Below are 27089 nucleotides of genomic sequence, written 5' to 3'. Positions count from 1 at the left end.
TCTGCCAACACTATACTGCTGAGGCACACTCCCACGCTCACTATTGGACTCTAGGCAGGGGCTCTACCCCTGAGCCATGTCCCAAGCCCCTTTCTGGGAAATTGTAAGCAAGCACTCTACCACTAGGTCATGCCTATAGCCCCACCTAACATGTTACCTGGAGAGTTACTGAGGGCTAAGGACATCCCGAGACAACAGCACAGGCCCCTGATGTGAGGCAGCAGGAAGGATCCAGCAAGCTCAGCATTCTTCTGGCTACTGACCGCTAAATCAAATTAAAATGGATGCTGTTTGCTTAGGGAAGATGGGAAGGCAGGGGCGGGAGTCCAAAGATGCTGGGGAACCCATTATGGATGGTGCCAAGGAAGCCACCAAGCAAACCCAGAATGTGGGACATTCCACAAGACAGGACAATAAGCACAAAGAACAAGCAACGATGCTGTGGTAACACTGACCTAAGGGGAGGCAGCAGGTGGAGAGCTGCAGGCGCAAGGACACTGTGGCGAGAACAGTGTCACTGGCCAGAGGAAGGTCCGAAGTCCCCTGAGGGGTGTACCCACATAACACAGAGAGCAAGAGCAGACATTCTATTCTCAGAGAGGGTTCTAAATATTCTTTGTAACGTGGGAGGTTTGCCAAGATATCACATGATGACATTAGCCATGGGGGCCAATAAATACTCGCACAATCAATATTTGTGTTTTGGTACAGACACTGTGCTGGCTGGTTTTATGTAAACTTGATACAAGCTACAGTCATCCGAGGAAGGAGCCTCAACTGAGAAAACGCCTCTACTAGGCTGGAGGCAAGCCTGCAGGGCATTTTCTTAATCAGTGATTGATGGGGAAGGGCCCCGCCCATTGTGGGTGGTACCACCCTGGGCTGGTGGTCCTGGGTTCTATAATCAAACAGCCTGAACAAACCATGAGGAGCAAGTCAGTAAATAGCACCCCATCATGGCCTCTGCATCAGCTCCTGCCTCCAGGTTCCTGCCCTCACTGCTTTTGATGATGAACTGCTATATAGAACTGTGAATGAAATAAACCCTTTCCTCCCCAAATTGCTTTTGGTCATGTTTCATCACAGCAGTAGTAACCCTAAAACCGACAGGTCATTTGTTGTATCATTAGAAGTAAAGGTGGCCAGGGGTATTTAATCACAGCACTGGCCCCCACCCCGGTCCACACGGTCCCACAGCCAGGACTACAGAGGGTGACTTATTTATTTATTTATTTAGGAGAGTCGAGAGTAGTTTAAGCAACAGTTTTGTTTCTGATGAGCACCACCGAATAATCCTTAGCCCACTTTCCAGGCTTCTCTTATAATTAAGGTCTACCCAAGCCCTGGTTACAATCTGGAATGAGCAAAGAAACCGGAAAATTGAGCCGCAGCGTCCCCTGGCGCTCGCCTTGCTTAACTATGCAAATATATTCCAGGAAAGAAACCGCAGTTTTCCGCCAGGGATCATAGAGTTTACATTTAAAACTTTAGGTTACCTCCCATGCCAGACAACCCCAACACTTCAGAACCTGAGGCAAGAGCATAGCGAGTTCCAGGCCAGCCTGAGCTATAGAGCAGGAAAAACACCCTTCATCCACTTAGCCACGATCCCTTCAGCACTGAATCCAGGACAGCCCGTCTCGCGGATGGGGTGGGTCCGCCACGACCCACGTCCTCCCACACACTATTATTCATCCTGCGAGATTTCATGATGTTTCTGTCCTGAGTTGGGGCGCTCAGTACAATCTGGTTAGAATCCTAGGGGCTTGTGTTCTCAACTGTTCTGGGAAATGTCTTTAGGTTCCCTCGAGACTTACATGAACTCAAAATCAAGAGGGTCCTCCTTGCTGTCGGCAATTCTGCAAGCATGGTTCACATTCCCACAAGGGACCCAAGAGAAGTAAACACCGCACCGCCAGGGGGCGCTACGTTCGGCGCCAGCCCAGGCCACTATCAAACCTGGATCACGTTTCTTGGGTCTCCCTGCTCAGGAGCAATCAAGGTATCCAATTGCCCATCAGTAACCAAAATCTTCGACAAGCCTACAAAGTTCATGTAGTTCTTACCTTATGCTAAGGATGGAACCCAGGGCTTCCGGTAATGCTAGGCAAGCTCTATAGCCCCGGAGCTCTTCTCATGGTCAAGAGCTCACCATGTGGCATCCTTTCACTTCCTGCTTTGAAGCCTTGAGCCTCCCTATGCCCTTCTTATATCACCTCCAGATGAAACACTTTGGGGTGCCTCCCACCCCCGTGGGCCCTTTGCCTGTGACACCTGCCTGGCTATGTGCCCAGAGAGAAGGACCCTTCCAAACTATTTACAGTGAAACACACCTCCTGTCACCCAAACTAAACTGTATCTGTTCCCCATAGTTCATGCTCATGTCCCAAACCTTAGTATCTCAAAATGACTATATTTAGAAACAAGGTCTTTTAAAAGATAATTAAAAAAAAAAAAATGAGGCCACAGGGTGGGCTCTAATCCAATATGTGCTGTCATAAGAGGAAATTGGGACACCTGTCAGGGGCTATGTGAGGACACAGGGAGATGGCTGGAGATGTGGCCTGGAGAACTGTGTGCATTCCCTGCACTGCATAACCCGCACGGTGGTGCTTGGCTGTAACCCCAAAACTCAGGAGAGCCAGGCAGAGTCAGTTCAAAGTCATCCTTGGTATCCTGGGGTACAGGATACCGTTTCTTGAAACAAAACAAAAGATAGCTATCTACAAACCAACCAAGCCAACAACCTGGATAAAGATCCAGCTTCCAGAGCTGTGGAACAACAAATTCCTGTTAAGTTATGCAGAGTGCATTTATTTATTTGTGTGTGCACGTGTATGCGTGTGGCACACACATGCATGTATCCGGGTTCCCACTGAGGCCAAGAGACAGCACTGAATCCCCTGGAGCTGGAGTTACAGGCAGCTGTGAGCCACCCAGTATGTGTGTTGGGAACCAAACTCTAGTCCTCTGTAAGCATCAAGCACTCTTCAGCTCTGAGCCATCCAGGCCCTGGGGATACTTAAGTTGGCCCTAATGAACAAATATTATCTCCACTAAAAGCTCTGATAAGTCCTGCAATTAGAGTTCTACAGGCATACCTTGGGGCTGGGGTTAGGGGGTGGGGTGAGTTTGCTGTGTGTTTTGGATGCTGGCTCTGATACCTAGGATTGTGGCTGCAAGTTCCACTTGCAGCAGCTTCTGGAAGGTTGCAGGGGAAGAGTCAGGATTCAGACCTACTCTACCTGCTATTTCTGGGGCTGGAGAGATGCCTGTGCTTAAGAGTACTGGCTACTCTTGCAGAGGACCCAGTTGTGATTGTTAGCACCCACATGGCAGCTCACCACCATCTATAACTCTGGTCCCAAGAGATCCAATACCCTTCTTCTGACCTCTGCAGGCCCTGCATGCATATGCACAGGCATACATGCAAGCAAAACACCCATACACATAACATAAAAATAACGTTTAAAAACTGTTCCACAGCTCTGAAGAATTCTAGTAACAGTGGAGGTCCCAGCCCAGCCATCCTCCCATCTGTACCTGTCTGCTCTCTCCTCTGCAATCTGTCTGCTAAAATCGGGCCCTGGGCTTTGGATGGGGCTGCCAGCAAGATAGCCAGGGCCTTACAAACCTCAAGCCAATAGAGAACCTACAGCCCAGGTTCGGCTTCAGGACAGAGCCGGGGAGAGGTGTGAGCAGGACAGTAAGGTATGGGAGGCCTGCAGCACAGGTCTGGCTCAGCACAGCTCCCTCTGGGAAGCAAATGAGGTGAGCCCTGAAGGAAAGACAGGAGGAGGAGTTTATTTCTCTGGAGCAGGAGGAGGGCACAGAGGCAGGGCTGAGTCAGGGCAGGGCCATGTCCTCCAGCTTCTGATCCAGAGTCTTGAGGTCATCCAGGAAGCGAGTTGGAGTAAGGATGTGCGAAGAGCCTGGGCAGGAAGGGAAGGTTGCGGAGGTAGAGGTCCCGTCTGGGAGTCGCTCCTCCTGGTGAGAACAAATTCCTGCCCCTCTGCAAATCAAGGCCCTGTCTTCTCAATGATTCAGGAGTCTCGAAGCTTAGGAACATGGGTGTCCAGCCCCAGGTGATTACTTCCCTGGGGACTCAAGCCCCAGCCCCTCAGAGACCTCCAACTCCTGTCCCAAGGCCAAAACTTTCCAAGTCTAATCCTAGGCCTTTAGGGACACTCTTGAGTTCAGCCCCAGCCCCTCACAAACTACAGAGTTCAGCCAGACCCCAAGGGGCCTCAGAGTCCAGCCCTAGATTCCAAAAGACTCCAGAGTCCAGCCCCAAGGTTTTAGGGACCCAGAATCTAGCCCCAGGCTCCAAGGAAGCCCAAATCCATCCCCAAGTCTTAAGTGTTCCCATGTCTCAGGCTTTTTGGGATACCAAATCCAACTGTAGACTCCAAGGGACCCCCAAGTCCAGCCCTGAACCCCAAGAATCCTCCGAGTCAAGCTCCCAGGGACCCCGGTTCTGGATACTCACCTATAAGCACCTCCCACTTGCCTTCAGTGGCCCTGGTCACCTCATAGGCAGCCCTCATTTCAGACATAGCCACGCCACCCACAATGTACACGATGAGCCTGGGCCCAGCCCGAGCCTCGACGCCAGCTTTGTTTTTATGCCAGTGGCCAAAGCGAGCACTGATGGGGTGACGGGTAGAGGTCAGTTCAGGCTGGTGGCCCCCGGCCCCCAGCCAGGCCTCTCCAGGACCCTCACCTGACAGCTGCCTGGGAGCTAGACACAGGGGCCGGGTCAGACACGAAGGGCCACAGCTTCCGGTCCAGCCGGTCTTCTACCACATCCTGGGCGGCCAGACAGGAACCGTTAAAGAACCCAGGCCAGTGGAACCCAGGAACTGAAATGGCCGTGGACTACAGCACCGCTGCCTATACCTCCTTGTCTCTTGGGGACCCAGGAGTCCAGGACGCCAAGGTGCAAGGTTGCTGGGCCCCCAAGCAGGAGGTACTAGGACCTCCCAAGGATCCAGAAGAACAGAGCCCCCGATACACTACTATTTGATGTTGAGGCTTTGGGGTGCCAGGGTGGCCAGGGACCAGCATCAGAGAGGCTTCTGGGGTAGCGAGGTAGAGATTAGAGGGGAACACAGTGTACAGAGAAAGCGACAGTCTCTAGCAAGAAGCTCCTCTGCAGCCCCAATTCCTGGAGTGCAGTTTGTGTGCCCCCCCTCCCCACAGAGCAGACAGGGTGCCAGGGGTATGCTGATAATGAAGGATTTTCCACTAAGCCCCAAGGCTTAGCACTGAGAGCCTGGAAGGGTGGGGTGGAGGGCTTAGTGGCTAATGGGATCAGTAGAGAGGAACAGGGGCCCCCAACATGTGTACCTCCATCACATCTTTGATGACTGGGGACCAGCGCGACAGCTGGTAGGTGGGCTCCAGGCGCTCCCTCCGCTCCAGCCGGCTGGAGGTCCCTGAGCCCTACAGAGGGGGCCAGGTGGGGACGGAATGGGGTTGGGAAGGGAAGGGAGCCCATCACCGATGGGAAGGGGCTATATGGGTGCACAGAAAGACGGAGGAATAGAGCCAAAAGATACAGGGAAGCAGTAGCAAAAAGACAGAAAAACAGAGATGTGGAGATACAGAAAGACAGGGGAGCAGACAGACAGACAGAGGATTCGAGAGATACAGACAGGCAGAGGCAGAAACAGAGGTAGACAGAGACCAAGACACACAGAGAAAGATGGGAAGATTGAGGCCGACAGAGATGGGAGATAGAGACAGAAAGATACAAGATGCAGCCAGAGAGAGATAAAAAAGACAGAGGCACAGAGATGCAGAGATGGACAGAGAGGCAGGGAGACAGAGAGGTAGGGATGGAAAAGGAGACAGAAGAAACAGAAACGGGAAGGGAGAAACAGAACAAAGAAAAGAAGGAAGAGGGAAGTCAGGTGAAGGATACGGAAACAGCAAGAGGCACGGGACAAGCCAGGCATGGCAGTTCACATCTACAATCCCAGGTCCTGAGGAGGCTAATGCAAGGGGATGGCTATGAACTTGAGGCCAGTCTGAGTTTAACATCAGCCTTAGCAGCCGGGTGGTGGTGCACGCCTTTAACCCCAGCACTCAGGAGGCAGAGGCAGGTGGATCTCTGTGAGTTCGAGGCCAGCCTGGTCTACAGAGCGAGATCCAGGACAGCCAAGGCTACACAGAGAAACTCTGTCTTAAAAAAAAAAAAAAGACCAGCCTTGGCTACAGAGTGAGTTCAAGGCCAGCCTGAGCTACAAAGTAAAACCTGCCTCAAAACAAAAAGAATGTGTGGGACAGACAGATAAGGATGGGGGGAAGGACAAGGGACAAGGTCACAGGCCTGTGGTACAGCAGAATCAAGCAAAGCTGGACACTTAGGTCAGGGAGAGACAGACTACAGAGTAGAGCATAAGAAACTACCATGTGTGCTGAGTGGCCTCCAGAATCCCTCGTGTGACCCTGTCTCCCATTAATGGTGGCTCACTCTCCCACTTGCCCGAGGGCACAGGCCATAAACCCATACTGTACCAGCACCTAGGGGGCCCATTTCAGCTCCACTGCCCACCATGTTAGGGAACTGGGGAAGGCCTTGGTGCTCTTGGTTCCCAAAAAGCCATGCCATGCTTGTACACCGGGGCTGGGCATGTATCATCCCTAATCCTGCAAGGGCCAAGCTCCAGGCTCATCAGCTCGGCACATACCGCGGAGTTGGTGACGGTGCCCCCCAGCTGCTCCAGATTCCGGATGAGGTTGCTGTAGGCCTGCACATTAGCATGCTGGATCAGCTTGGCCAGGTTTTCCTCACTCACACCTGGGGAGGGCAACAGGGTAGGAGTGAGTGAGTGGTAACGTCCTAGGTGAAGAGATTTGTAAAGAGAGTCTCACAGCTAGGGTGCCTCCAGGACCCAGAAGCCTCTGGGGTTGATAGAGAAGAGGAATTGTAGACAGCTGTCCCTGAAAAGGTAGAATGGGGGATTTTCCAGAATTAGCTGAAGAAAGCTGGAGAGACGGCTGAGTGGGACAGAGTGTCTGCACCACAAGCAAGAGGTCCTGAGTTCAAATCCACAGCACCCACATCGGAAGAAACAGGAAGATCACTGGGAATGTCTGGACCCCAGCCTAGGTCAGGCTCAGGGAGAGACCCTGTTGCTGAGACTTGAGATCTGAGGCCTGACCTGACCAGGCAGTGAGGGAACGAAGAGGCAGACAGTAAAGAAACGATAGGCACATGTACAGAAAAGCGGGGTCACGTGGGCCGTGCACACTCGGATGGAGGGGCACAGTCGCAGGGTTTTGCCCACATTGGTCAGTCGTTTGAAAACACTCATCAGCGGAAGGCTTTGCCATTCCAAGCCTGACCCAAGGAAGGCTTTGCCACCCCACGGGGCTGAGGCATTGGGTCCTTGACATGGCTATGCCCGTGTCAACACACATCCACGCACGACTTCCTCGGCTTCCCCACACCCTGTCTCAAGGGAACAAGGCAGAGAATGTCTTGATATTCAACAGAACACGCAATGTCATACTCTGATCTTCCCACACGCATACAAAAAGACCCGAGTTCAAACCCCCGGCACCCAGGAGTCATGTGTGCCTGTAACCCAGTGCTTCGGGGACGGGGACAGGATGATCAGACTTACTGGACTCCAACTTAACACAATATTCAGGGAGAGACCCTGTCTCAAAGGAGCAAGAGAGGGATTGGCAGAGCAAGGCCCAATGTCCTGCTCTGGTCTCCCACATGAGCACACAGGACACAGAGCTGCACACACGCGTCCCCACACAGAATCAGCTGAGGGAACACCAGCTCTACAGAAGCCACAGATGGGGAGTCTTTTCTTGGCCAACCTTTCTTCTTTTTGTATGTGTACGTTTACGTGTGTGCGTGTGGGTGTTTACCTGTGTGTGTGTGTGTGTGTGTGTGTGTGTGTGCGTGCGTGCATGTGGATATATGTGCATGTAGGTGTTTACCTGTGTGTGTGTGTGTGTGCATGTGGATATATGTGCATGTGGATGTTTACCTGTGTGTGTGTGTGTGCATGTGGATATATGTGCATGTGGGTGTTTACCTGTGTATATGTGTGTGTGCATATGGATATATGTGCATGTGGGTGTTTACCTGTGTGTGTATGTGTGCATGTGGATATATGTGCATGTGGGTGTTTACCTGTGTGTGTATGTGGATATATGTGCATGTGGAAGCTGAAGACCATCACTTTTCACCTTGATTTTTGAGTCTCTCAATTGCTTGCAGCCTGCCAATTCAACTAGACTAGCTAACCAGCCATCTCCAGGGGTCCACCTGTCTCTGCCTCTCCAGACCCAGGATTACAAGTGGGCATCACATGGGCTGGAGAGATGGCTCAGCAGTTAATAACACTGGCTGTCCTTTCAAAAGACCTAGGTTCAGTTCCCAGCACCCATGTGGTGACTCACAACCACCTGAACTCCAGTTCCAGGGGATCCGATACCCTCTTCTGGCCTCCACAGGTACCAGACACACACATGGTGCACAAACATACATATAGGCAAAGCACTCGTTCATATAAATAAAATAAACCTTTAAAAAAATAATTAATTAGAACAGGCTAGCCTGTGGGCATGCCTGTGAAGGGGGAAGGCCTGCCCATTGTGAGCGGCATCATTCCCTGGGGAGGGGATTCTGAACTGTGTAAGAGTAGAGGGATAGGGCCAAGCACATGCAAGCATACATCCACTGCTCCCTGCTCAACTGTGGACATGACCAACTGCTTCAAGCTCCTGCCACTCAATCTCCTCTTGATGGTGACGGCAAGTACACCCTTTCCTCTCTTAAGTTGCTTTGGTCAGGGTTTGTGTTTTTTTTTTTTTTTTTTGGTTTTTTGAGACAGGGTTTCTCTGTGTAGTTTTGGTGCCTGTCCTGGATCTCGCTCTGTAGACCAGGCTGGCCTCGAACTCACAGAGATCCGCCTGGCTCTGCCTCCTGAGTGCTGGGATTAAAGGCGTGCGCCATCACTGCCAGGCTTTATCAGGGTATTTTATCACAGCTACAGGAAACAAAACTAAGGCAGCAGACTAGGGCGATGAGGGCCTTGTACTGCATTGTTTCTAGGACGGAGACCGCCACCCCATCACACACCATTCCGGAGAAGGATGTAGAGCAGCAGAACGCGGATCTTGTCGTAGGGTGGCACCGAGGCATCCAGCAGCACCGGGACGATCAGCTTCATGGCATCCTTGATCTTCTCACCCTCGGCGTCAGAGCCCATGGCCAGGTCCTGCACGGCATGAGAGTTAACTGTCCAGCCAGCTGCTGGGGGAGGCAGTGGGCGGTGGCAGAGCAAGGGCACGTCAGGGACTTGGGTAAGATGTTCCCACCCTGCCTCATCCCAGAAACTGGTCTCCTGAAGCCCATCGAACTGAGCACAGGCCACGCCCTCCCTGTCCTCTCTCTCATTCAGGTCTTGTCTCTAAGCACAACTCTGCCCACCTATCCAAGCCCTTCACCAGGGCCCACACCCCACCAAGACCCCTCCTTCCCAAATCGCCCTCCAAAAGCTGACTATAAAGTTTCCACGCTCTATCTGAGGCCCTGCCCTCCCCAAGTTCTCCCCCCAGAGGGCCCCAGCCCTTGTGTAAGCCCCCCACCTTGCTCCCCAAGCTTTGCCCCCTGAAGGGCCTGTCCACCTCTTTCAGGCTTCACTACTCCCCAAGCTCTACCTCCTGGGGAGCCCCACCCCTCCATAGGTTCTGCCTAGGGCACCCCTCTGTGGCCCCACCTGTTCCACACCGCACAGCTTCTCCACCGAGCCTTTGAAACGTTTCATGCAGTCGTCTGCCAAATGCAGGTGTGTAGAATACTGCGGGGTGGGGACTGAGTTAGGAGAGACGGTCAGACACCCAGACAGAGCCTGGGGGTTGACGGTCCAAGCTTACCTTGTTCAGTTCCTTCTGATACTGAGGCATCTTTTTCAGGATGTGGGACAGGTCTTTGATGTTGGCCTGAAGCAGGGGTAGGAAAGGGTAGAGAGGGAAGGGGTGAGGCCAGGCCCCTGCACTAACTACACCAGGGGAGGTTCCACTCTGGGCTGAGGACACAGGCTGAGGCTCTGTCCCACCATGGACCGCTACCTTGTCTGTGGTCAGCCGCTTGCTCTCACAGAATGTTTTCAGGAGCTCCGTGACCTTCCTAACCATGAGCAAGGGCAGGGGGAGAGAAAGGTTGAGGAGACAGTTGAGGGCCTCTTCCCACCAGCTGGTGGGGGACACCTAGATGCATGTACCAGTCCCAGCCGTGGGGATGCACTGGGGTAAAGTGCGGTCAGCGGCAGGTCACGGGTCCCCCTGAAGGATGTAACTTATATGGGGCAATGGTGAGGAAGGAGGCCTGGGTGCCAGGGCCCCCTCCAGCACCCATGCTACACCCTCACTTGGAAACATCCGCTATGTGCATGTGTCGAAGCTCCACCCAGAGATCGTCATCTTCATCCAGGAGGACAGCCTTCTCCCGGGACTCACTCAGTCCTGTGGTCTCATACCTGGAGGGACAAGACATGTTGGAGGACAGAGGACCGAAGTCGGCACAGGACGGGTAGAAGGCATCTTCCTGGATCTGTCCACCTGTATGTGTCCTGTTCGATGTCCAGAAGATCGTAGGCCATGGCTTGGAATGTGAGCTCGTGTAACAGGGGAGACACGGGGTCTGCTGCCCGGTCCATTATGAGAAGCTGTGAGCGTGTTTTCTCTGGGCCCTGGACAAGGAGAGACAAGGATGAAGACACTCACCGGGACCCTACAAAGCCTCCCTGGCACCGCCCCAGCATCCCCCTCACCTCGCCCAGATTGGGAGTGTCTGCCTTGAAGGCATTCAGCTTGGCCAGGACAGCATGGGCCAGCTGGGCTGTGTCTTCTGGACCCCTGGAGGTGATGCAGTCAGACACAGGGGCATCAGGATGTGGAGGCTGGGAGGACTGCTGGGCACAGACTGGGGACATCGAGGGTAAGGGTGAGGACGGGAGTTAGGGGACAGGGTGGGGATCAAGGCTGGACACAGGAGCCAGGGAGATGGCCAAGTCAGTAAAATGACTGTCATGTTAGCATGAGGGCAGACTTCAATCCCCCAGAATCCATGCTTTAAGGTGTGCTTGAATCTGCAGCTCTGGGAAGGTGGAGACAGGGGGTCCTTGGGCCTGGCCTGCTAGTCTAGTCAAATGCAGAAGCCCTGGGCCCAGGGAGGAACCTTGTCTCAGAAACATGGCTAAGTGGTTAAAGGCTCAAACTGCTCTTCCAGAGGACCTGAGCTCAGCTCCCTGCACCCACATCCAAAGGCTTACAGTCACCTATAACTCTAGCTCCAGGAGGTCGGCCACCCTCTTGTGGACTATGTGAGACCCCACACATGCACACACACAAACATACACATAATTTTTTTAATCTTTAAAAAGAATAAGGTGGATGGTGACTGAGGAAGACACCTGAGGTGGACCCCCGACCTCCATACATACACACGTGCACACACACACATGAACACATACAAACACGGGGAAAATGGACACAGAATGAGAGTGAAGGTCAGAAGGTAGCATTGGGGTGGGGTGGGGATGGGTCCCCACTTGCGGTAGCGAATGGATGGGTATTCCTGAAGGGTGGCACACAGTGTGGCTATCTGCTGGGCCAACGCGTCAAGCTGCCGTGCCCGCTCCCCGGCCCGGAACGGGCAGTAAAGGTTGTAGGTGCTGTGTGGGGCATCCAGAGAGAACACCTGGGAGGACAGAAGTGTCATGACCACGCTATGGGGGTACCCCACTCCCAGCTGCTGTCCCTGCCTCTCCCAGGGGCCTCCACCATCTTCCGGCACCTGTTTTGCCAACTTTGAAGCAGGCTAGGGTAGCCTCGGCTAATGGCGAAAGGGAACAGAGCTAGCTCCTTGTTCCCTCCCACTTCAGGGAATGAGACAAGTGTGCCCTGTGCTCCACGCTGCCTGTGAGGAATGCCCAAAGGCTAGCACTCCAGGCGAGGGCCTGCTAACTGTTCACTCCCTGTTGGTGCTGTCTGTTCCGGAGGCAGCTTGGACCACCTGGTCAAGGACGGCCCACCCCCTCCCCAGCTGGGGCTGCACCTGGGCCTCGTAGGGAAGGAAGGCGAGGTGGATCTCTTTCAGCGTCTTCAACACCTTCGCCAGGCGAGAGCGGCCCAGCTCACTGAACAAGGGCTCGGGGCATGCTGCGGTTGGCAGGGAGGGTCCATCAGACCAATGTTCCGTCAACACACTCCCCACCCCATCACAGCACCCAACACCCCTGGTTCTCCTCACTCACTGTCAGTGAAGAAGACATGGGCAGCTTTGTAGGTGAAGGTCGGTGTCCCCCGGAAGTCTGCAATCAGGGCCTGGACCGACTGGGGAGTGCAGATTACTGTTGGAATCAGACCCTGCACCCGGACCTATCTTCTGCAGGGGATCCTCATCTGATGCATATCCCCTACCTTGTGCAATTGTGGGGGGGCTCACATGCATACATACATTGACATGTGCATGCGTTCTGACATGTACACTCATGCACACATACACACATATACGTTTTGACATGTGAATGCACAAATGCCTGCAATCTGATATGTGCACACATATACACACACAAATTCTGGCATGAGTACACACATATATGTACAAATAGCATTCTGATGTGCACACACTGACATGTGCATGAATGCACACATGCATTCTGACATGTACATATGCATACTCAACATATATATGCACTGGCACATGTATACACATATGCACATATATACACATGCATTGACATATGCATACACACACATGCATTGTGACATGTGTGCATGTATGCATCGTGCATGCACACACATGCATTATGGCATGTGTATGCACACTCAGATACATGCATTGACATGTGCACCATGCAAGTCCACACAAACCCAGGCCCACACAGTCTAACTCCTGTAGGCACCTTCTCCGTGGGGCTCAGCAAATAAATGGCCTCCAAACTGGGAATGGGTTCTCGCCGTTTGTTGATGTCTTCCACAACTAAAAGCAACCGAGGAAGAGACACACATGGGCAGCATGGAGAAAGAGACAGGGGAATCTCGGGTTTGGGGAACTGGACTCATGGTGGGGGTGTTTTAAAGGGCTGTACTACTCCCCTGGATTCCTAAACAGAAATCTATACCTAAGGTCCCCCACTTAAAGAGCTACAGAGTCAGGGTTCTGCACATGTGGAGGAACACAGCCATATTCTTGGGGTCTATATACTCTTGAGAACCCAGAGTCGCTGGGCGGTGGTGGCGCAGGCCTTTAATCCCAGCACTCAGGAGGCTGAGGCAGGTGGATCTCTGTGAGTTCTGGGACACCCTGGGATACACAGAGAAACCCTGTCTCAAGAAACAAATAGAAATAAATAAATAAACAAAATAAGAGAAAGAACCCAGAGTCCACCCACGCTCCTTACAGAGACTGCTGGGATTACAGACATTTGCTACCACGCCCATTTCATGTGGTGCTGGGGATCAAACTCAGGGTTTTGTTCATTCTGGGTGAGCACTCTGTCAATGGAGCTGCACTCTCAGCCCAGGGGTTTGAGCTGGTTACAGTCAATGAGGCTGACCCTCTAGGGGCTGCAATCAGGAAGTCCTACAAGGACTTGAATGCACAGAGGATGCACTTGGCCATACGCTCTGCACTATGTAGGGAGAACTATGTACTGAACCAATCTGAAGGGCTACACCCAGAGGCCCCACATCAAGGGGTCCCACACTCAGGTTCGATCTGGGGAACATGGGCATCCACTCACTGGTGATGCCTTCTGCCAGGATGTCTGACATTTTACAACAGGATGACAAGATCCGCATGCTTGGGTGATCCATGATGAGCACCTGTCCAGATGGATGGACACACAGATGCATAGAAAGGTGAGCCATGCATCTACCCAACCCAACTCCTGTGGACCAACAGATTCTTCGAGGAATTACTGAGGGAACCCTCACATTCTGGGATCCCTGCAGAGACTTGGGTAAAAGACCGCATCTGAGTACCCAGACATTTGTCTCAGCACCTACCTTCCACTCGCCATCCTTCTTAACGCTCCGGATGACACCGCTTAGAATTTCTACAGGGAAGGAAGAAGGGGAGAAGAAAGCTTGTGACACTTGTCCTCTCAGCTGGACCCCAACCCAGATCCTGAGTGGCAGCTCCTGGTATCGCCTCCAATTTACAGAGAGTCAAACTGAGGTTCTGTGAGGTCGGGTAATTTACCCAAGCACCCTCACGTCTAGATGGTCCAATGCTCAGAACACAGGTACATCTTAGAGCACTGAGTGGATGGCAGTGAGGGCCTCCTGGTGTCCCTTAGACTAGAACGCTTGGTTCTCAGCCCTGAGGGTTCTTAACTTCCAAGCCTGTTTCCCCCATCTCCCACTAACCCTTGTGTAGGAGAGGTTCCTTTCTAACACCGAGGTACTGGGCCTTTCCACAAAACCTGTTCTGCCCAGAGGTGGGAGCAGGGGAAAGGGGAGAGAAAGGTAGCCTTGCCCAGAGCCTGGCCAGTGCACCAGAGTGTCCAGTCCACTGTTATCAGAGCGGAAGAAATAGCTGAGGCCGGAACTACTGGAGGTGGGGGAGGGGAATCCTCAAACCCTCTTCTCCCCACCAAGAACTTGAGCCTGAAAGGCGGAAAAGCCAATCCTCGAGCTGCAAGGAGCTCCTAGGCATGATGCAAAAGGGAGAGCGTCCCCTTCTCCACCTCGGTGGGGAATGTGCACACCACCTGAGTGCTCACACAAAACTTGGTGTCGCTGACCAAGGCACTGTAGGACCTCCGGAGTCCAGCCCCTCAACATTCCGGGTTCAGACACTCGACAGGCTGCAGCTGGGGCAGGCCCAGAGGTCTAGACTCGAACCCGTGCCTCCCTCCCCTTGCTCCTTTGAGTCCTCTGCGTCCCAACTCTGTTCCGCGGGCTGCATTTGAGGGGCAGGCAGCCCAGCTGGGCCCGAGTTCCCCGCCCGTCCCCTCGAGAGTCAGGTGCTCTCCCCACCGTCAGGGTCCTGGGGTCCCAGGATCCGTGCACCGCCCTCTCCCGAGGCCTCCAGCCCCCCATGGGACAGCCGAGGGAACGCCCCGCCCTGGGGTGACACTCACTTTCCCCCACCACCGCCTTCAGCCCCGAGGGCGCCATCTTCCCCCAAGGAGTACGGCCGCTTCCGGGTCGGTCCCAAGGTGGGGGCGTGGCCCGGCCCGTCATCCACGTGGGCCCCACCCCGCGGGCTCGGGTCCCGCCCCCTGCGCACCTGGTCCCGCCCCGCGGTCATCGGTTCGCCGCCTCCGGGAAACTGGGTCCCAGCAACAGCAGTTTGTTCCACTTCGAGGGCAAGTGCACTGACAGGGCCCCAGACGGCTATCCCCAGTCGGTGTGCGCCCTCGAGGAGTCCCTCGTGGGAACTGAAGTGCTCTCTTGCTCACACACTTTGAGATCAGTTTGCTCAGCGCGATGGCAGAGCTGTAAAAATACCCGTCTCACCTGGGTACCAGTACCACCGTGTCCAGAAGTTCCTCCCTCCGTGATATAGTGTGCCCACTCAAAGGACAACGGGGCCTTCGAGATCTGGAACTGTTACAGCCGCCCTCTGTCATCCAAAGACTAGTAGCACAAGATTGGGCAACATTTGGTAGACTCCGGAGGCCTGGAGACCCCAGCAGGTACTAGGTACTTTTTCTGTGCAGTTTTCTTACAGTCTTAACCTTCTGTGAGAGACCCGTGCTGAAACAGGAACATAGACTTGAGAACTGTGACCATATATCTGTGCCTGTTCATGAAGAAATGCTTTCCAGTCTTTTTTTACTAGAATATATTAATTGCACACGATAGTGAGTTTCATACATTCATATAATGTATGCTGATCATATTCACCTTTATTCCTCTCTTATGCCCATTCTGGATGGTCCCCTTCCCCTTCCCAACTAGTCCCAGAAGGAGACCCCCCCAGCACAGCAGGGGCTCCCTCCCAGACCTTGGATTAGGCACAAACCACACCCAAACACCTGTTTCCACGTATCCTTCATTAAGCAGGGAAAGAAAATTAAAATGACTGCTTTCTGACTCAGGTGTAAATTTTCAGAAGAGAAAAGGGGGAATCTGTTTTAAAATGGGCTAGGATGCAGTGGCTTATTTTGATTGGGCATGTCAATCAGGTAAACCAAAGGGGCTTTTGATTGCTGGACTTTGGTACTCATCCTCAGGAATGAGTCTGGCATAAGAAAGTGTCCAAATAAGGGAACAGACCTTGGAGGGCTAGCTTTAGGGATGTAACCTAGTGGTTTTTAGCAAGGCAGAGGGAATGGGGGAGAAGAGCCAGGGCCACATCTCAGGTGGGCTGGTGTCCCTTCACTCCCCCTTCTACCTGCACGTGTATGTGTGTCCCGATGGGTTTTAACCGGGGTTGCTTACAGGAGCGTAGGCAATTTACCAGTGGCTACATCACTGAAGAAAATGTCCCCCTCTCCTTCAGTAAATACTAACTTCCATTAGTTCAGAAAAGAATGAGGCTTTCTGAGCCTGTGACAATCATATCCACCCCCAATTCCTCCTCCCACTCCCAGATACCTCCCAATGCCTAGCCCTCCCCACTTCACGTCTTCTCTTGTTTTATTTTGTTTTGTAACCCATTGCGTCAGTTAGTGCTGCCTACTGGAATTTTGACAGATATTGTTGGCCTGATCTTGTGCAGGTAACACCATAGGTGCAGGGAGTTGATGAATCTAATGGCTGCGTCATGCCCAGAAGACAACATTTCATATCACTCCCTCCTCCTTCACATCCCACCCCCTCTTCCACAATGTTTCCTGAGCTTTGAAGAGGCTCCTAGTTCTTTAAAAAGTGTGTGTGTCAGGAGGGGGTGGGAGGTTGGGGGGGTGGGGGGACCCCGGGGACGACTGAGGATCAAACCCAGGATCTCCCATGTACTAGGCAAGCACTTTACCACTGAGCTACAACTCCAGCTGTTTGTTTCACTCTTACTATCTCAAGAACCACACACACAAGGTGACAATTGCATATGTGTGCTGATATATCTGTGTGCAGATTAAATGATTACACACACACAAATGGGGCGATCAAATTAAACTCAGAATTTTGGAACTTGGTTCCGTTGCTTCTCTAAAGAGGAGCTGACACCCTGTGACAGAGGGTGCATCACCCATAAGTGTGAGGTTGCAGATCTAACAAAGATCTAACAAGTGATAGTCGTGGATGTGAGCTTGCTCATCTGAACCAGTTTTTTGATGATGCGTAAGTCTTCCAGGTGGGGCTAGGAATGGAGCTCGGTTGGTAGAGGACAAAGTTATGGATTCCAAACCCAGCACCATATAAACCAAGCATGGTGGCCTACACATGTAATCCTAGCAACTTCTAGAGGCAGGAGGATCAGGAATTCAAGTCCATACTTGGTGGCTACATAGCTGGTTAGTGACCAGGCTAGGATCCATGACACCCTGTCTCCAAAAAAAAAAAAAAAGAAAGAAAGAAAGAAAGAAAAAAAATCCTAAGGGAAAGAAGGGTAAGGGTGTGAGGTAAGGTAAGGGTAAGGTAAGTGTGAGGGTGATTGACAGGAGCAGGAATGGGAAGTGCCAGACTGTGGACAGCGGGGGCAGGAAGTGGATGGCAGGAAGTGGACGGCAGGGGCAGGAAGTGGACGGCAGGAGCCGGAAATGACCAATGACCAGAAGTACTTACAGAAGCAGGAAGAGGCAGTGCCAGACTTCCTAGGGAGGTCAAACTTGAATGAAAATGAGGACATGACTGCTCCAAGGTTGAGGATTTTACTGTAGATATGAGGGAGAGCACCGACAGAGGCCTCTGGAAGAGTCCAGAGCAGGAAGAGAAAGTAGTAGACTAGACATGGCCAGTAGACTGAACCAGGCCATGAGAGGAGAGAGAGACAGGAAGAGCAAGAGAGGAAGAGAAGAGGAGAGGAGAAGGGAGGGGAGGGGAGAGGAGAGGAGAGGAGGAGAGGAGGGGGGAGGAGAATCAGACCAAGAGAGCCAAGAGTGAGTCAAAAGAGAGGGTAGGAATCAGAAGCTGGGGTGGGAGCAGGAAATGAAGTCCCTGGGCTGGAGAGGTTTACTGTAGGGGTGAGGTGAGAAGAACAGGGAGGAGCCAAGCGTGCTGAGAAAGTTTGGCAGGAGAGTGTGCTTTGGTGTGCTAATAGGCACCTGTTAACCGGTTTGGGACCTAACACTGAGTTTCTTTGAGACCTAACAAAACTAAGCCATCCCTCCTTGATGGATTTCTCAGGTCACAAGCCAAGATTACAGCAAGAAAAGTCTTTTTTCTTTCTCTACTGAGCAATATCTCTGGTCCTCTTTTTAATTTGAAACGCCTTGTGAAATCCTCCTGTTGTAGCCTTCTGTAACTGGGGTTACAAACCTGCATCCCCAGGACCAACCCACAAGATCTGACAGTTACAGATGGACAAGGATGGCCAGCCACCCTATGTAGGACTTGGGGACCTTCCTTTCTTTCCTTTCCTTCTTCCTGCTTCCTTCTTAACATCTTTGTTGAAAAGTCATTCACTGGGCCAGGGAGATGGCTTGTCAAGGAAAGACGCTCTCTACCAAGGCTGACAACCTCAGTTCAACCCTGGGACCCACATGCTGGAAGGAGAGAACTGGTTCCTGAAAGCTGTCCTCTCACTGCCACATATGTGCCATGACACTCACCAAAAGTATACAAATTAACGGCTTTTGGAGTATTAAAGGGCATACATCTATTACCATAATCCATTTATTTGTTGTGTTAAACCTGAGAATTACAAGGAGAAGAAACAAGCCCACGATTGTCTGTGCTAGGTTTCAACCCTGCAACAAATGACTGAGGTGCCTATTTAACACATTAAAGTGGACCTGGCCGCCAGGTTCTCCCTGCATCCTTCAGCCCCTACCTGTTACAGGGTCCTCCTGGCTGTCATACCCCACCCCCTACCCAGCACTCTCCAGGCCAGGGGGCTGGGCTGCTCTTCCCTCTATAATCAACCATTTCGGTTACCTGCCCTCTTTGGACCTTTGGACCTCCTGGCTACTGTACCTGGTTCACTTCTCTCCTCTCCCCCTTCCCCTCCACCCTCTCCTCCTCACATGGCAAAGTTCAGTCTGGTCATGTCCACCCTGGACTCTCCCAGACGTCCCTGCCTCTGCCTCTGGCTATGCTCGCCGGCCTATCTACAATAAACCTTCTCCATCATACATAGGAGAGGTCATGTTTCCTTCCTTTTCCTTTTTCTTTCTTTTATTTTTTTTTCATTCAGTCGGATTAAAGCAAGCTGTATTTTGGGGTGCACCGGGGATTGGCTAGTCCAGCTGCTTCTCCCTAAATCAAGATTCTAGAGAGCAACCCTTGCCTGTCTCTTGAAGTAACTTTTACAGGAGAGATAAGGTGTTCACAGGGGTGAGAGTGGCTGTTACACATTGTTAGAAAGATACGATGAAAGGGAAGGAAAGGGGAAGAATATACATCATGTGAACGGGGTCACAAGTTTACTGTAGGTTTAAAAAACATGTTTTGCAGTTTACATCAGATCTAAGAAACAGGAACTTATTCTTAATTATAAATAGAAGGACTTAAACACAGGGCAAACAGAACCCTTAACCTGCAAGGTGTATTTTCCTGTTTGGTTTCACATTAACTTTCTAGGTATACTGTTGCTGTTTTATTCTCACAGTGGTTTGAGGCTGGGTGTCATTATGTAACTCTGGCTGGCCTGGAGCATTCTATAGTCCAAGTTGACCTTGAATTTGAGATCTTCCTTACTCAGCTTCCTGAGTGCTGGGTTGACAGATGCGTGTCTCAAAGGAAGTGGACGTTTCTGAGAATGACAAGGGAGTTGTCCTCTGGCCTGCACACTCATGTATACACACATGCACCCTGCAGATACACACGGTTTTTAAAAATGGCCTTGAGGTGGCAAGATGGCTCAGTGGGAAGCGCTTGTTGCACAATTCTAACAACTTGTGTGAGATCCCTAGAATCCACATGAAGGTGGAAGAGGAGAACTGACTCCAGGAAGTTGTCCTCTGCATATGCATTCACTCTACACAACAGTAAATGCATACAAATTTAAATGGCCTTATAGCCGCTGGGCATGATGGCACCTCAGGTGGCAGAGATAAGTATCAGTGCAAGTTCAAGGTCAGCCTGATCAACAAGCTCTAGGCCCCTGGGGGTGTATTGCAAGATCCTATCTCAAACAAACAAATAAAAACCCAAAGCTGGTAGCTATAAAGATGAGGACACACAGAAAAAGTGCTGTGTGTCTACACAGGCAGGGACCCAAGTACAGCAGCTGCCAGCTAAGGAACCCCAAGACCGAAGGTATGGAGAGGCAAGGCAGAATGCCCAGAATCCTGGGTTTCAGAAGGAATATGGCCTCCCTGACACCGTTATCGATCTAATAAATTCCTGCAGCTTTAAACCACCTTGTGAGAGGCACTCTGTTCCGGGAGCCCTTAGGAAATGTATACATTCTACAACAAATAGGACAGCATACTGTTTACTGAGGATTGGGGCCTGGATGGTCATGTGAGAGCTGGGACAGGTGGCAGGAGTGCTGATTCAACAATATTAGGAGGGTATGAGGACTAGTCTCGGTTGTTGACACAGGTGGAAAAAGAGAACTTCAGTTAAGAATTGCCTCCCATCGGATTGGCCTGTGGGCAGGTCTGTGGGGCATCTTCTTGATTGCTGATTGATGTGGAGTGTTCAGCCCACTGTGGGATGTGCTATCCTTGAGCAGGTGAGCCCGGACTGTAAAAGAAAGAGCTGGTTTCAGGGTGGTAGCATCAGAAGCAAGAGAGAGTTGTGAATTCAAGGCAGTCTGATCTACACAACAAGTTCCAGGACAGCCAGGGCCACATTTCAACATTTCAAAAAGGAGGGAGGGAGGGAGGGAGGGAGGGAGGGAAGGGGAGAGAGAGAGAGAGAGAGAGAGAGAGAGAGAGAGAGAGAGAGAGAGAGAGAGAGGGGCACTGAGGGCTGGAGAGATAGATAGCTCAGTGGTTAAGAGCACTTGCTCCTCTTCCACAGAACCAGGCTCAACTGCCAGCACCCACATGGCGTCTCACAACCATCCATGACTCCAGTTCCAAGGGATCCAGTGTCTTCTTCTGACCTCCATGGGCACATCACACATGTGGTGCACATATATACATGCAATATACATGCAGGAAAAACACTCATACACATAAAATAAATTTAAAGCCAGGATGCTCAATGCCCAGACAGCTTAGCTGAATCCAGGAGCTGGAGGTTTAATTTTTCAGAACGTGTCTCAAAAGAAGGCAGAGCGCAGCAGAGGGAGATACCTGATGTTGACCTCTGGTCTTCACACGAGCGAGCATGCATGCACCACATGTGCACACACACACACCACACACACGTGCATGAACCACAAGGGCACATACACCACATGTACACACATACACTACATATACAAACCCCACCCCACTCACCCCAAAAAGAAAAAAAGTTACTTTTTAACTCTATTTATTTCAACTTTTTAAAGGTTTGTTTTATTTTATGTGTATGGATGTTTTGCCTGTATGTATGTCTGTGAACCATGAGTGTGCCCGGTGCCCAGGAAGGCCAGAAGAGAGCAATATGTCCCCTAGAACTGGAGTTACAGATGGTTGTGAGCTGCCATGTGGGTGTTGGAAATTGAACCTAGTACTCTGGAAAAGCAGCCAGTGCTCTTACCCAGGAGCGGTCTCTCCAGCCCTGGAAAGGAAGCTTAACTGGTTGGTTTCCTGAAGGGCATCTTGGAGACAAGACCAGGCTCTCAGGGCGTGGTCAGAAAGCCACAGCTATTGCTGGGGTGGACAGGGACTTCCTCTCCTCTTCCATGTGGCAACAAGAGACTGAAGACACTCAGCATGGCCTTTGAGGGGCAGATGGACAGGAGCTCCAGAGTTTCTTTCATGGAGGCCCTAGGGGCGCTACAGGGTCACAGGAGTGGTGAGTAGCAGGAGCCAGTTTGGCTTGTGTGTCTGTGGAGGATGCAGGGATTTCAAGGAGTCCTAGACCCCAACTCCCTCCTGGCTATCGCCCTGTAGATGTCACCTGTGCTGCAAGGGGATGAACATATAGACGGGAACTGGATGTCTTGGGGAGGGACATCCTGCAGGCCCTACCCTCTCGTTGGTTGGTCAACATCACACTGGCTTCTTCCTGGCCCCATCTGAGAGTCCTCAAGGCCCTGTGAGCATGGCTGTGCCCAGAGAGGTCAAAACCTGGACTGCCCTGCCCCCTCCACCCACCTCATCATCAGTCTGGATGAACAATTACCTAGAGATCATCTTTCTGGGGCTTAATTGTGGGTGGGAGCAGATGGGATGTGAGCTGGGGATTTGGGGATGGGGAAAGGTATCTGCTCCCCCTTCCCCCACATCCTGGCCTTTTAAAAGGCCCTCTCAGGTGTGGGGGCCCTGTCATAGGCCAGGAGGAAAGTGTGGGAGACACATGATGGATCAGGAAGAAGAAAAGAGCAAGGGGGTCTCAGACCTTCTGGACAAGGTAAGAGGCTCTGCCTGACACCACCACCAGCTTCTTGAAGTCTGTGACTGACAGGATTAATTCATTTGTAGGGCATCTAATTAGCAAGCAAGTCTCTGGGGTCCCCTGACCCAGTTACCATAACACATGGGGGTTTAGGTAGGAGGGTATAAGTGCCCCTCCCCCTGCCCAGGGCAAATGGATGGATTCTTAGCACTGTTCCCCCCAAGAGATAGTAGATGTTATGATTTAGGGGCACTTCTGAGCCCCATTTCTCTGGTAAGTGTCTCAACCCCCAAACCAACCCTTCTGGTCTTGATCTAGGACAGTGGTGGAATAATGTCCCTAGAGGTAGTACCTTGTGAAATTGTGCTGCAGGCTGGGGCCCCAGGCCGGGAGGTGGGGGGTGGGGGAGTGGGGGAGGTCAGGGAAGGAGACTCATGCTTCATTTGGAGAAACTCAACAGACCTGTGAGGACTATGGTGAGAACAGAGATGGGAAGGCAGGCACTGGTTCAGGTGGCAGCTGGCTGGAAGACAGGAACGGTACAGTACCCAACTAAACCAAGCACGTCTGTCCCCAAGGCAGGTTCACCGGACCAAGAAGGCTTCTTCAACCTGCTGAGCCACGTGCAGGGCGATCGGATGGAGGAGCAGCGCTGTTCCTTGCAGGCTGGTCCAGGCCAGACCCCAGAAAGCCGTGAGCTGGGCATGATGCAAGGTTGGGGTGGGGGTTGGGGGTGCTGCCTGAGAAGCATGCAGGCAGGCATGCAGGGGTTCTGGGGTCTTGTGGATCTTGGGACTCAAGGTGGAGAGTACCATGTGAGCTCCTTTGGAGTCTATATTCATGACCACCTGTCCCTGCTCCAAGCAGAGGGTGGCCCTGCTCCTGAGATGGACAATCTCATGGATATGCTGGCTGACACCCAGGGCCGCCGCATGGATGACCAGCGTGTAACCATCAATTCCCTGCCTGGCTTTCAACCTATTGGTCCCAAGGTAGGTGATGTCTAGATAACCTGTGGAGTGTAGCAGTATACCCCTCTAGATCTATGCCCCATCTCCAGCCAGGATAGGACGGGACCCGATCTCTAACTCTGGAAAAGGAAAGTACAGATGGGTGTCAGGGGGACTTAGGATCATGCAGGACTCACGCTGGTGTCAGAACTATGGCTGGAAGTTACGGTTCCTGCCCAACTTCTGCATATCTGGGAGAGGCCACAGGGAGAAAACAGTTTTCCTATGATGATGCTCCTTGGAGGAGGGCATATGAGCTCACACACCCGTGTATTAACGAAGAGCATGGGTTCTGTTTGGGGATGTTTTGTTTTTGAGATAGGGTTTCATGTAGTTCGGTTGGCCTCAAACCCATAGCCAATGACTTTAAACTTAAAATTTTCCTACATGTACCTCCTTGGTGCTGGGATTGCAGGTATGAGCCACCAGGAATGGTCTGTGTGGTTAGGGATGGAATTCAGAGCTTGGATACATTCTGTCAGCTGAGCTACACCCCAGCCCTGTGTCTGTGCACACTAGCACACGTTACAGGGCCGTGTTAGGGATGGAATTCAGAGCTTTTTTTTTTTTTTTTTTTTTTGTTTTTCGAGACAGGGCTTCTCTGTGTAGCTTTGTGCCTTTCCTGGAACTCGCTTTAGAGACCAGGCTGGCCTCAAACTCACAGAGATCCGCCTGCCTCTGCTTCCCGAGTGCTGGGATTAAAGGCGTGCGCCACCACCGCCCGGCGGAATTCAGAGCTTTGACACGTTCTCTGTCAGCTGAGCTACACCCCAGCCCCGTGTCTGTGCACACTAGCACACATGTTACAGGGCCTTGTTAGGGATGGAATTCAGAGCTTTGACACATTCTCTGTCAGCTGAGCTACACCCCAGCCCCGTGTCTGTGCACACTAGCACACATGTTACAGGGCCTTGTTAGGGATGGAATTCAGAGCTTTGACACATTCTCTGTCAGCTGAGCTACACCCCAGCCCCGTGTCTGTGCACACTAGCATACATGTTACAGGGCCATGTGCACACATGCAGGTGGAGGTCAGAAGTCAAGTCCAGATGCTGTTCCTCAGCTGCCATCACCTTGTTATTTGAGAGAGGACCTTTCATTGCCCTGGAACTCACCAAGTAGACCAGGCTCCCTAGCTAGGCAGCCCTATGGATCCTCCTGACTCTCCTCAAGCACCGATATTACAAGTGCATAAGACCACATCTGGCTTTTCACCTCAGTGCTGGGGATTAAACTCAGGTCTTCAAGTGCACACAGCAAGGATTTTAATGACCGAGTTATCTTGTCGGCTCATTTATTTGTTTTTGAGACAGGGTTGTAAGCCTGGAACTTTCTATGTAGACCAGGGTGGCTTTGAACTTGAGATCAATTCTCCTGCCTATGCTTCTTGAGTGCTAGGATTACAGGTGTAAACCAATAGCCCAAGTTCTGATCAAGACCCCACGGAGAGCTGACCATCTCATACCAAATACCACACTGATCGGCAGATGAAGGCAGACAAAAGGAAATGTTGTTTGGAGGCACCTCTGGCTTGCACTTTCCTTGGTCCCCTCTCTGTCTGACCCCTCTTCATCTGCAGGATGGAATGCAGAAACGACCTGGGACCCTCAGCCCTCAACCCCTGCTCACCCCTCAGGACCCTGCTGCACTCGGCTTCCGCAGGAACAGCAGCCCCCAACCCCAGACACAAGCTCCTTGAGAGTTCTAGCCACCCTGGGCCCCCCATCGGCCCCTGAAAACAACAATAAAATGCTTGGCACTAGTAACAAAGAACTGAGTGTGTGTTATTTCTGGGTGGAGGACTTGAAGGTCTCAGGAGCTCTGCTGAGCAGCTTGAAGGAGTCTCTCTTCCCTCTGCTTCCGGATCTTCTGTTTGAACTCTTCTAGCTCCTGGCGCTGCGATGAGGAAGGGTGTGATGGTAAAGGAGGCAGAGCGCACACCTCAGGCCTGACTCACTCCCACCAGCCTCCTTTAGCTTAAGAGTTCAGTATCCATCTTGGGACCCCATGCCAATCACAACCACCATACCAGTGAGTTCAGCTCCACCCTTCAGGGAGAAGGTACTATATGAAACCATTTGTGTCCTCCCACTCCTTAAGACAGGGTCTTCTCACGTATCACAGGCTAGCCTTGAGCTCACTATGCAGCCCAGAATATCCAGAATTCCCGATCCTCCTGCATCCATCTCCTAAACGCTGGAAGGCTGGAATGACAACCCATTCTCTCCGCTTCCTCTCTCCAGCCCTATGCAGCTCAAGCTGGCTTCAATCTGCTACTCCTCCTACCTCTACTTCCAAGAGGTCACAGGTGTATACCATCACGAACAGTAAGAAACTTGTACGGAAACAAGGTCTCTAGCCCAGGATAGCCTGGACTCCTATTTGTTTTTCTGTTTCCAATTTCCTATCTATGGGTGATGGTGAAATTTTCATTCCAAGCCCATCCAGGGTAAGGTGACACAACCCCTTGGAGGAAGAACGGGTTACTTACCTGACCCTCCTTCTCTCGTGGCCACAGCTCCCTCTGTGGAACAAAGTCAACAGGTGAGAACACAAGCCAGGAGAATCCAGAGTCCCACATTCAGAGCAGGGTTGACTCATGGGAGGCAGGCAATGGTCCCCAGCAACAAGTTAGTGCTTCATACCCCGCTTTCCCCATCCACAGGAATGATCCTGAAAACTCTCCTGACACCCACCTTGCGCTGGACAACATAGTCTTCAAACCAGTCTGCCTGATTAGAAATCCAGAACATAACCACGGGGAAAGTGAGGTAGAGTGACATCTGCAAAAGCAAGGGAGGATGGGCAGAGCCCAGAACTTTCACCACCCCAGTACAGGGGGATTGAAAGAGAGCCCAGAAGACAGATCTGTCCTCCTACACAGGCCAGGAGTCCCGCCTCACGGCCTTCGTAGCAGTCCTGTCCAAGTCTCACCTCAAACACACACACACACACACACACACACACACACACACACACACACGCAAACTTACACAAAGGCGCTTTGAGGGTACTAGAGCTCCCACTACAAAGACCGTATTTTATCTCCCAACCTGATCCCCGTAGCATTTCAAATAGAGGGGCCTCATTTCTTTTCAATTATACTCCCCTACATTTAGGAGTCCGCCTATCTGAGACCCATTACGAACCCAGGGCTTCCCTTCTGGAAATCCCATCCTGGATCGGAAGCCTCCCTTCACCCCTGTATGAGACGCTTCCTCAGACCAAATCCAGACTCTCCATTCTAAGGCCCCACATCTAGAGCTCCTTCCGCAGCGGTTCCAATACAAATCTCAGATACTTTCTCCGTGGAACTCCCCGCTCTGCACTTCGCTCACGTCCAAAAGCTATTCTCAAATTCTGAAAGACCCCGGGTCCAGACGTCCAACCCACTCCTGAGCTCACTGACCCGAAACACCTCCAGCTTCACCCCCATCTCTCCTCTCCGGTTCTACGAAGCCACTTCCGCCCAAAGGAGACTCTCCAGCAATGCAAAATCTCATTGGTGCATCTCAAGACCAGACACTGAAGCAGAGTGGCCAATAACCC

At 51.9% G+C, this 27089-nt stretch overlaps 3 protein-coding genes across 13 annotated transcripts; 1 reads left to right on the top strand and 2 right to left on the bottom strand.

Moving 5' to 3' along the window:
* Nucleotides 1-3784: 3784 nt before the first annotated feature.
* Stxbp2 (syntaxin binding protein 2) lies at nucleotides 3785-15212 on the bottom strand. Of its 2 annotated transcripts, XM_059249443.1 has the most exons (19): nucleotides 15126-15212; nucleotides 14047-14096; nucleotides 13782-13863; nucleotides 12942-13018; nucleotides 12291-12369; nucleotides 12092-12195; nucleotides 11586-11734; nucleotides 10806-10890; nucleotides 10594-10724; nucleotides 10404-10511; nucleotides 10105-10162; nucleotides 9910-9975; nucleotides 9753-9833; nucleotides 9113-9251; nucleotides 6696-6805; nucleotides 5350-5445; nucleotides 4724-4809; nucleotides 4490-4647; nucleotides 3785-3932 (listed from the first exon to the last, which is right to left on the bottom strand). In XM_059249443.1, exons 1-19 carry the CDS (start codon nucleotides 15160-15162, stop codon nucleotides 3847-3849), a joined length of 1782 nt encoding a protein of 593 aa, XP_059105426.1. In that variant the 5' UTR covers nucleotides 15163-15212; the 3' UTR covers nucleotides 3785-3846. The 2 variants fall into 2 exon arrangements, with proteins under 2 accessions (XP_059105426.1, XP_059105427.1); XM_059249444.1 differs by lacking the exon at nucleotides 4490-4647.
* Pcp2 (Purkinje cell protein 2) lies at nucleotides 15075-25297 on the top strand. 6 transcript variants are annotated; one of them, XM_059249449.1, is made up of 6 exons: nucleotides 15075-15690; nucleotides 21888-21987; nucleotides 22437-22545; nucleotides 23109-23223; nucleotides 23398-23522; nucleotides 25120-25297. In XM_059249449.1, exons 3-6 carry the CDS (start codon nucleotides 22492-22494, stop codon nucleotides 25237-25239), a joined length of 414 nt encoding a protein of 137 aa, XP_059105432.1. In that variant the 5' UTR covers nucleotides 15075-15690; nucleotides 21888-21987; nucleotides 22437-22491; the 3' UTR covers nucleotides 25240-25297. The 6 variants fall into 6 exon arrangements, with proteins under 6 accessions (XP_059105432.1, XP_059105430.1, XP_059105429.1 ...); XM_059249447.1 differs by having other exon boundaries at nucleotides 15078-15690; nucleotides 22467-22545; XM_059249446.1 differs by having other exon boundaries at nucleotides 15079-15683; nucleotides 21888-22545.
* Nucleotides 20512-27083, bottom strand: LOC131898319 (protein PET100 homolog, mitochondrial). Of its 5 annotated transcripts, none has more exons than XM_059249454.1 (5): nucleotides 26950-27083; nucleotides 26237-26323; nucleotides 26032-26064; nucleotides 25344-25436; nucleotides 20512-20781 (listed from the first exon to the last, which is right to left on the bottom strand). In XM_059249454.1, the coding sequence occupies exons 1-4, from the start codon at nucleotides 26974-26976 to the stop codon at nucleotides 25353-25355; spliced, it is 231 nt and encodes a 76-aa protein (XP_059105437.1). In that variant the 5' UTR covers nucleotides 26977-27083; the 3' UTR covers nucleotides 20512-20781; nucleotides 25344-25352. The 5 variants fall into 5 exon arrangements, with proteins under 5 accessions (XP_059105437.1, XP_059105439.1, XP_059105436.1 ...); XM_059249453.1 differs by lacking the exon at nucleotides 20512-20781 and adding an exon at nucleotides 24818-25113; XM_059249456.1 differs by lacking the exon at nucleotides 25344-25436.
* Nucleotides 27084-27089: the final 6 nt, after the last annotated feature.

The sequence above is a fragment of the Peromyscus eremicus genome, chromosome 23, assembly GCF_949786415.1.
Source record: "Peromyscus eremicus chromosome 23, PerEre_H2_v1, whole genome shotgun sequence".
In the NCBI taxonomy this organism is placed as follows: Eukaryota; Metazoa; Chordata; class Mammalia; order Rodentia; family Cricetidae; genus Peromyscus; species Peromyscus eremicus.
The sequence above is the reverse complement of the archived record's forward strand: the minus strand, read 5'-3'. Positions and strand labels throughout refer to the sequence as shown.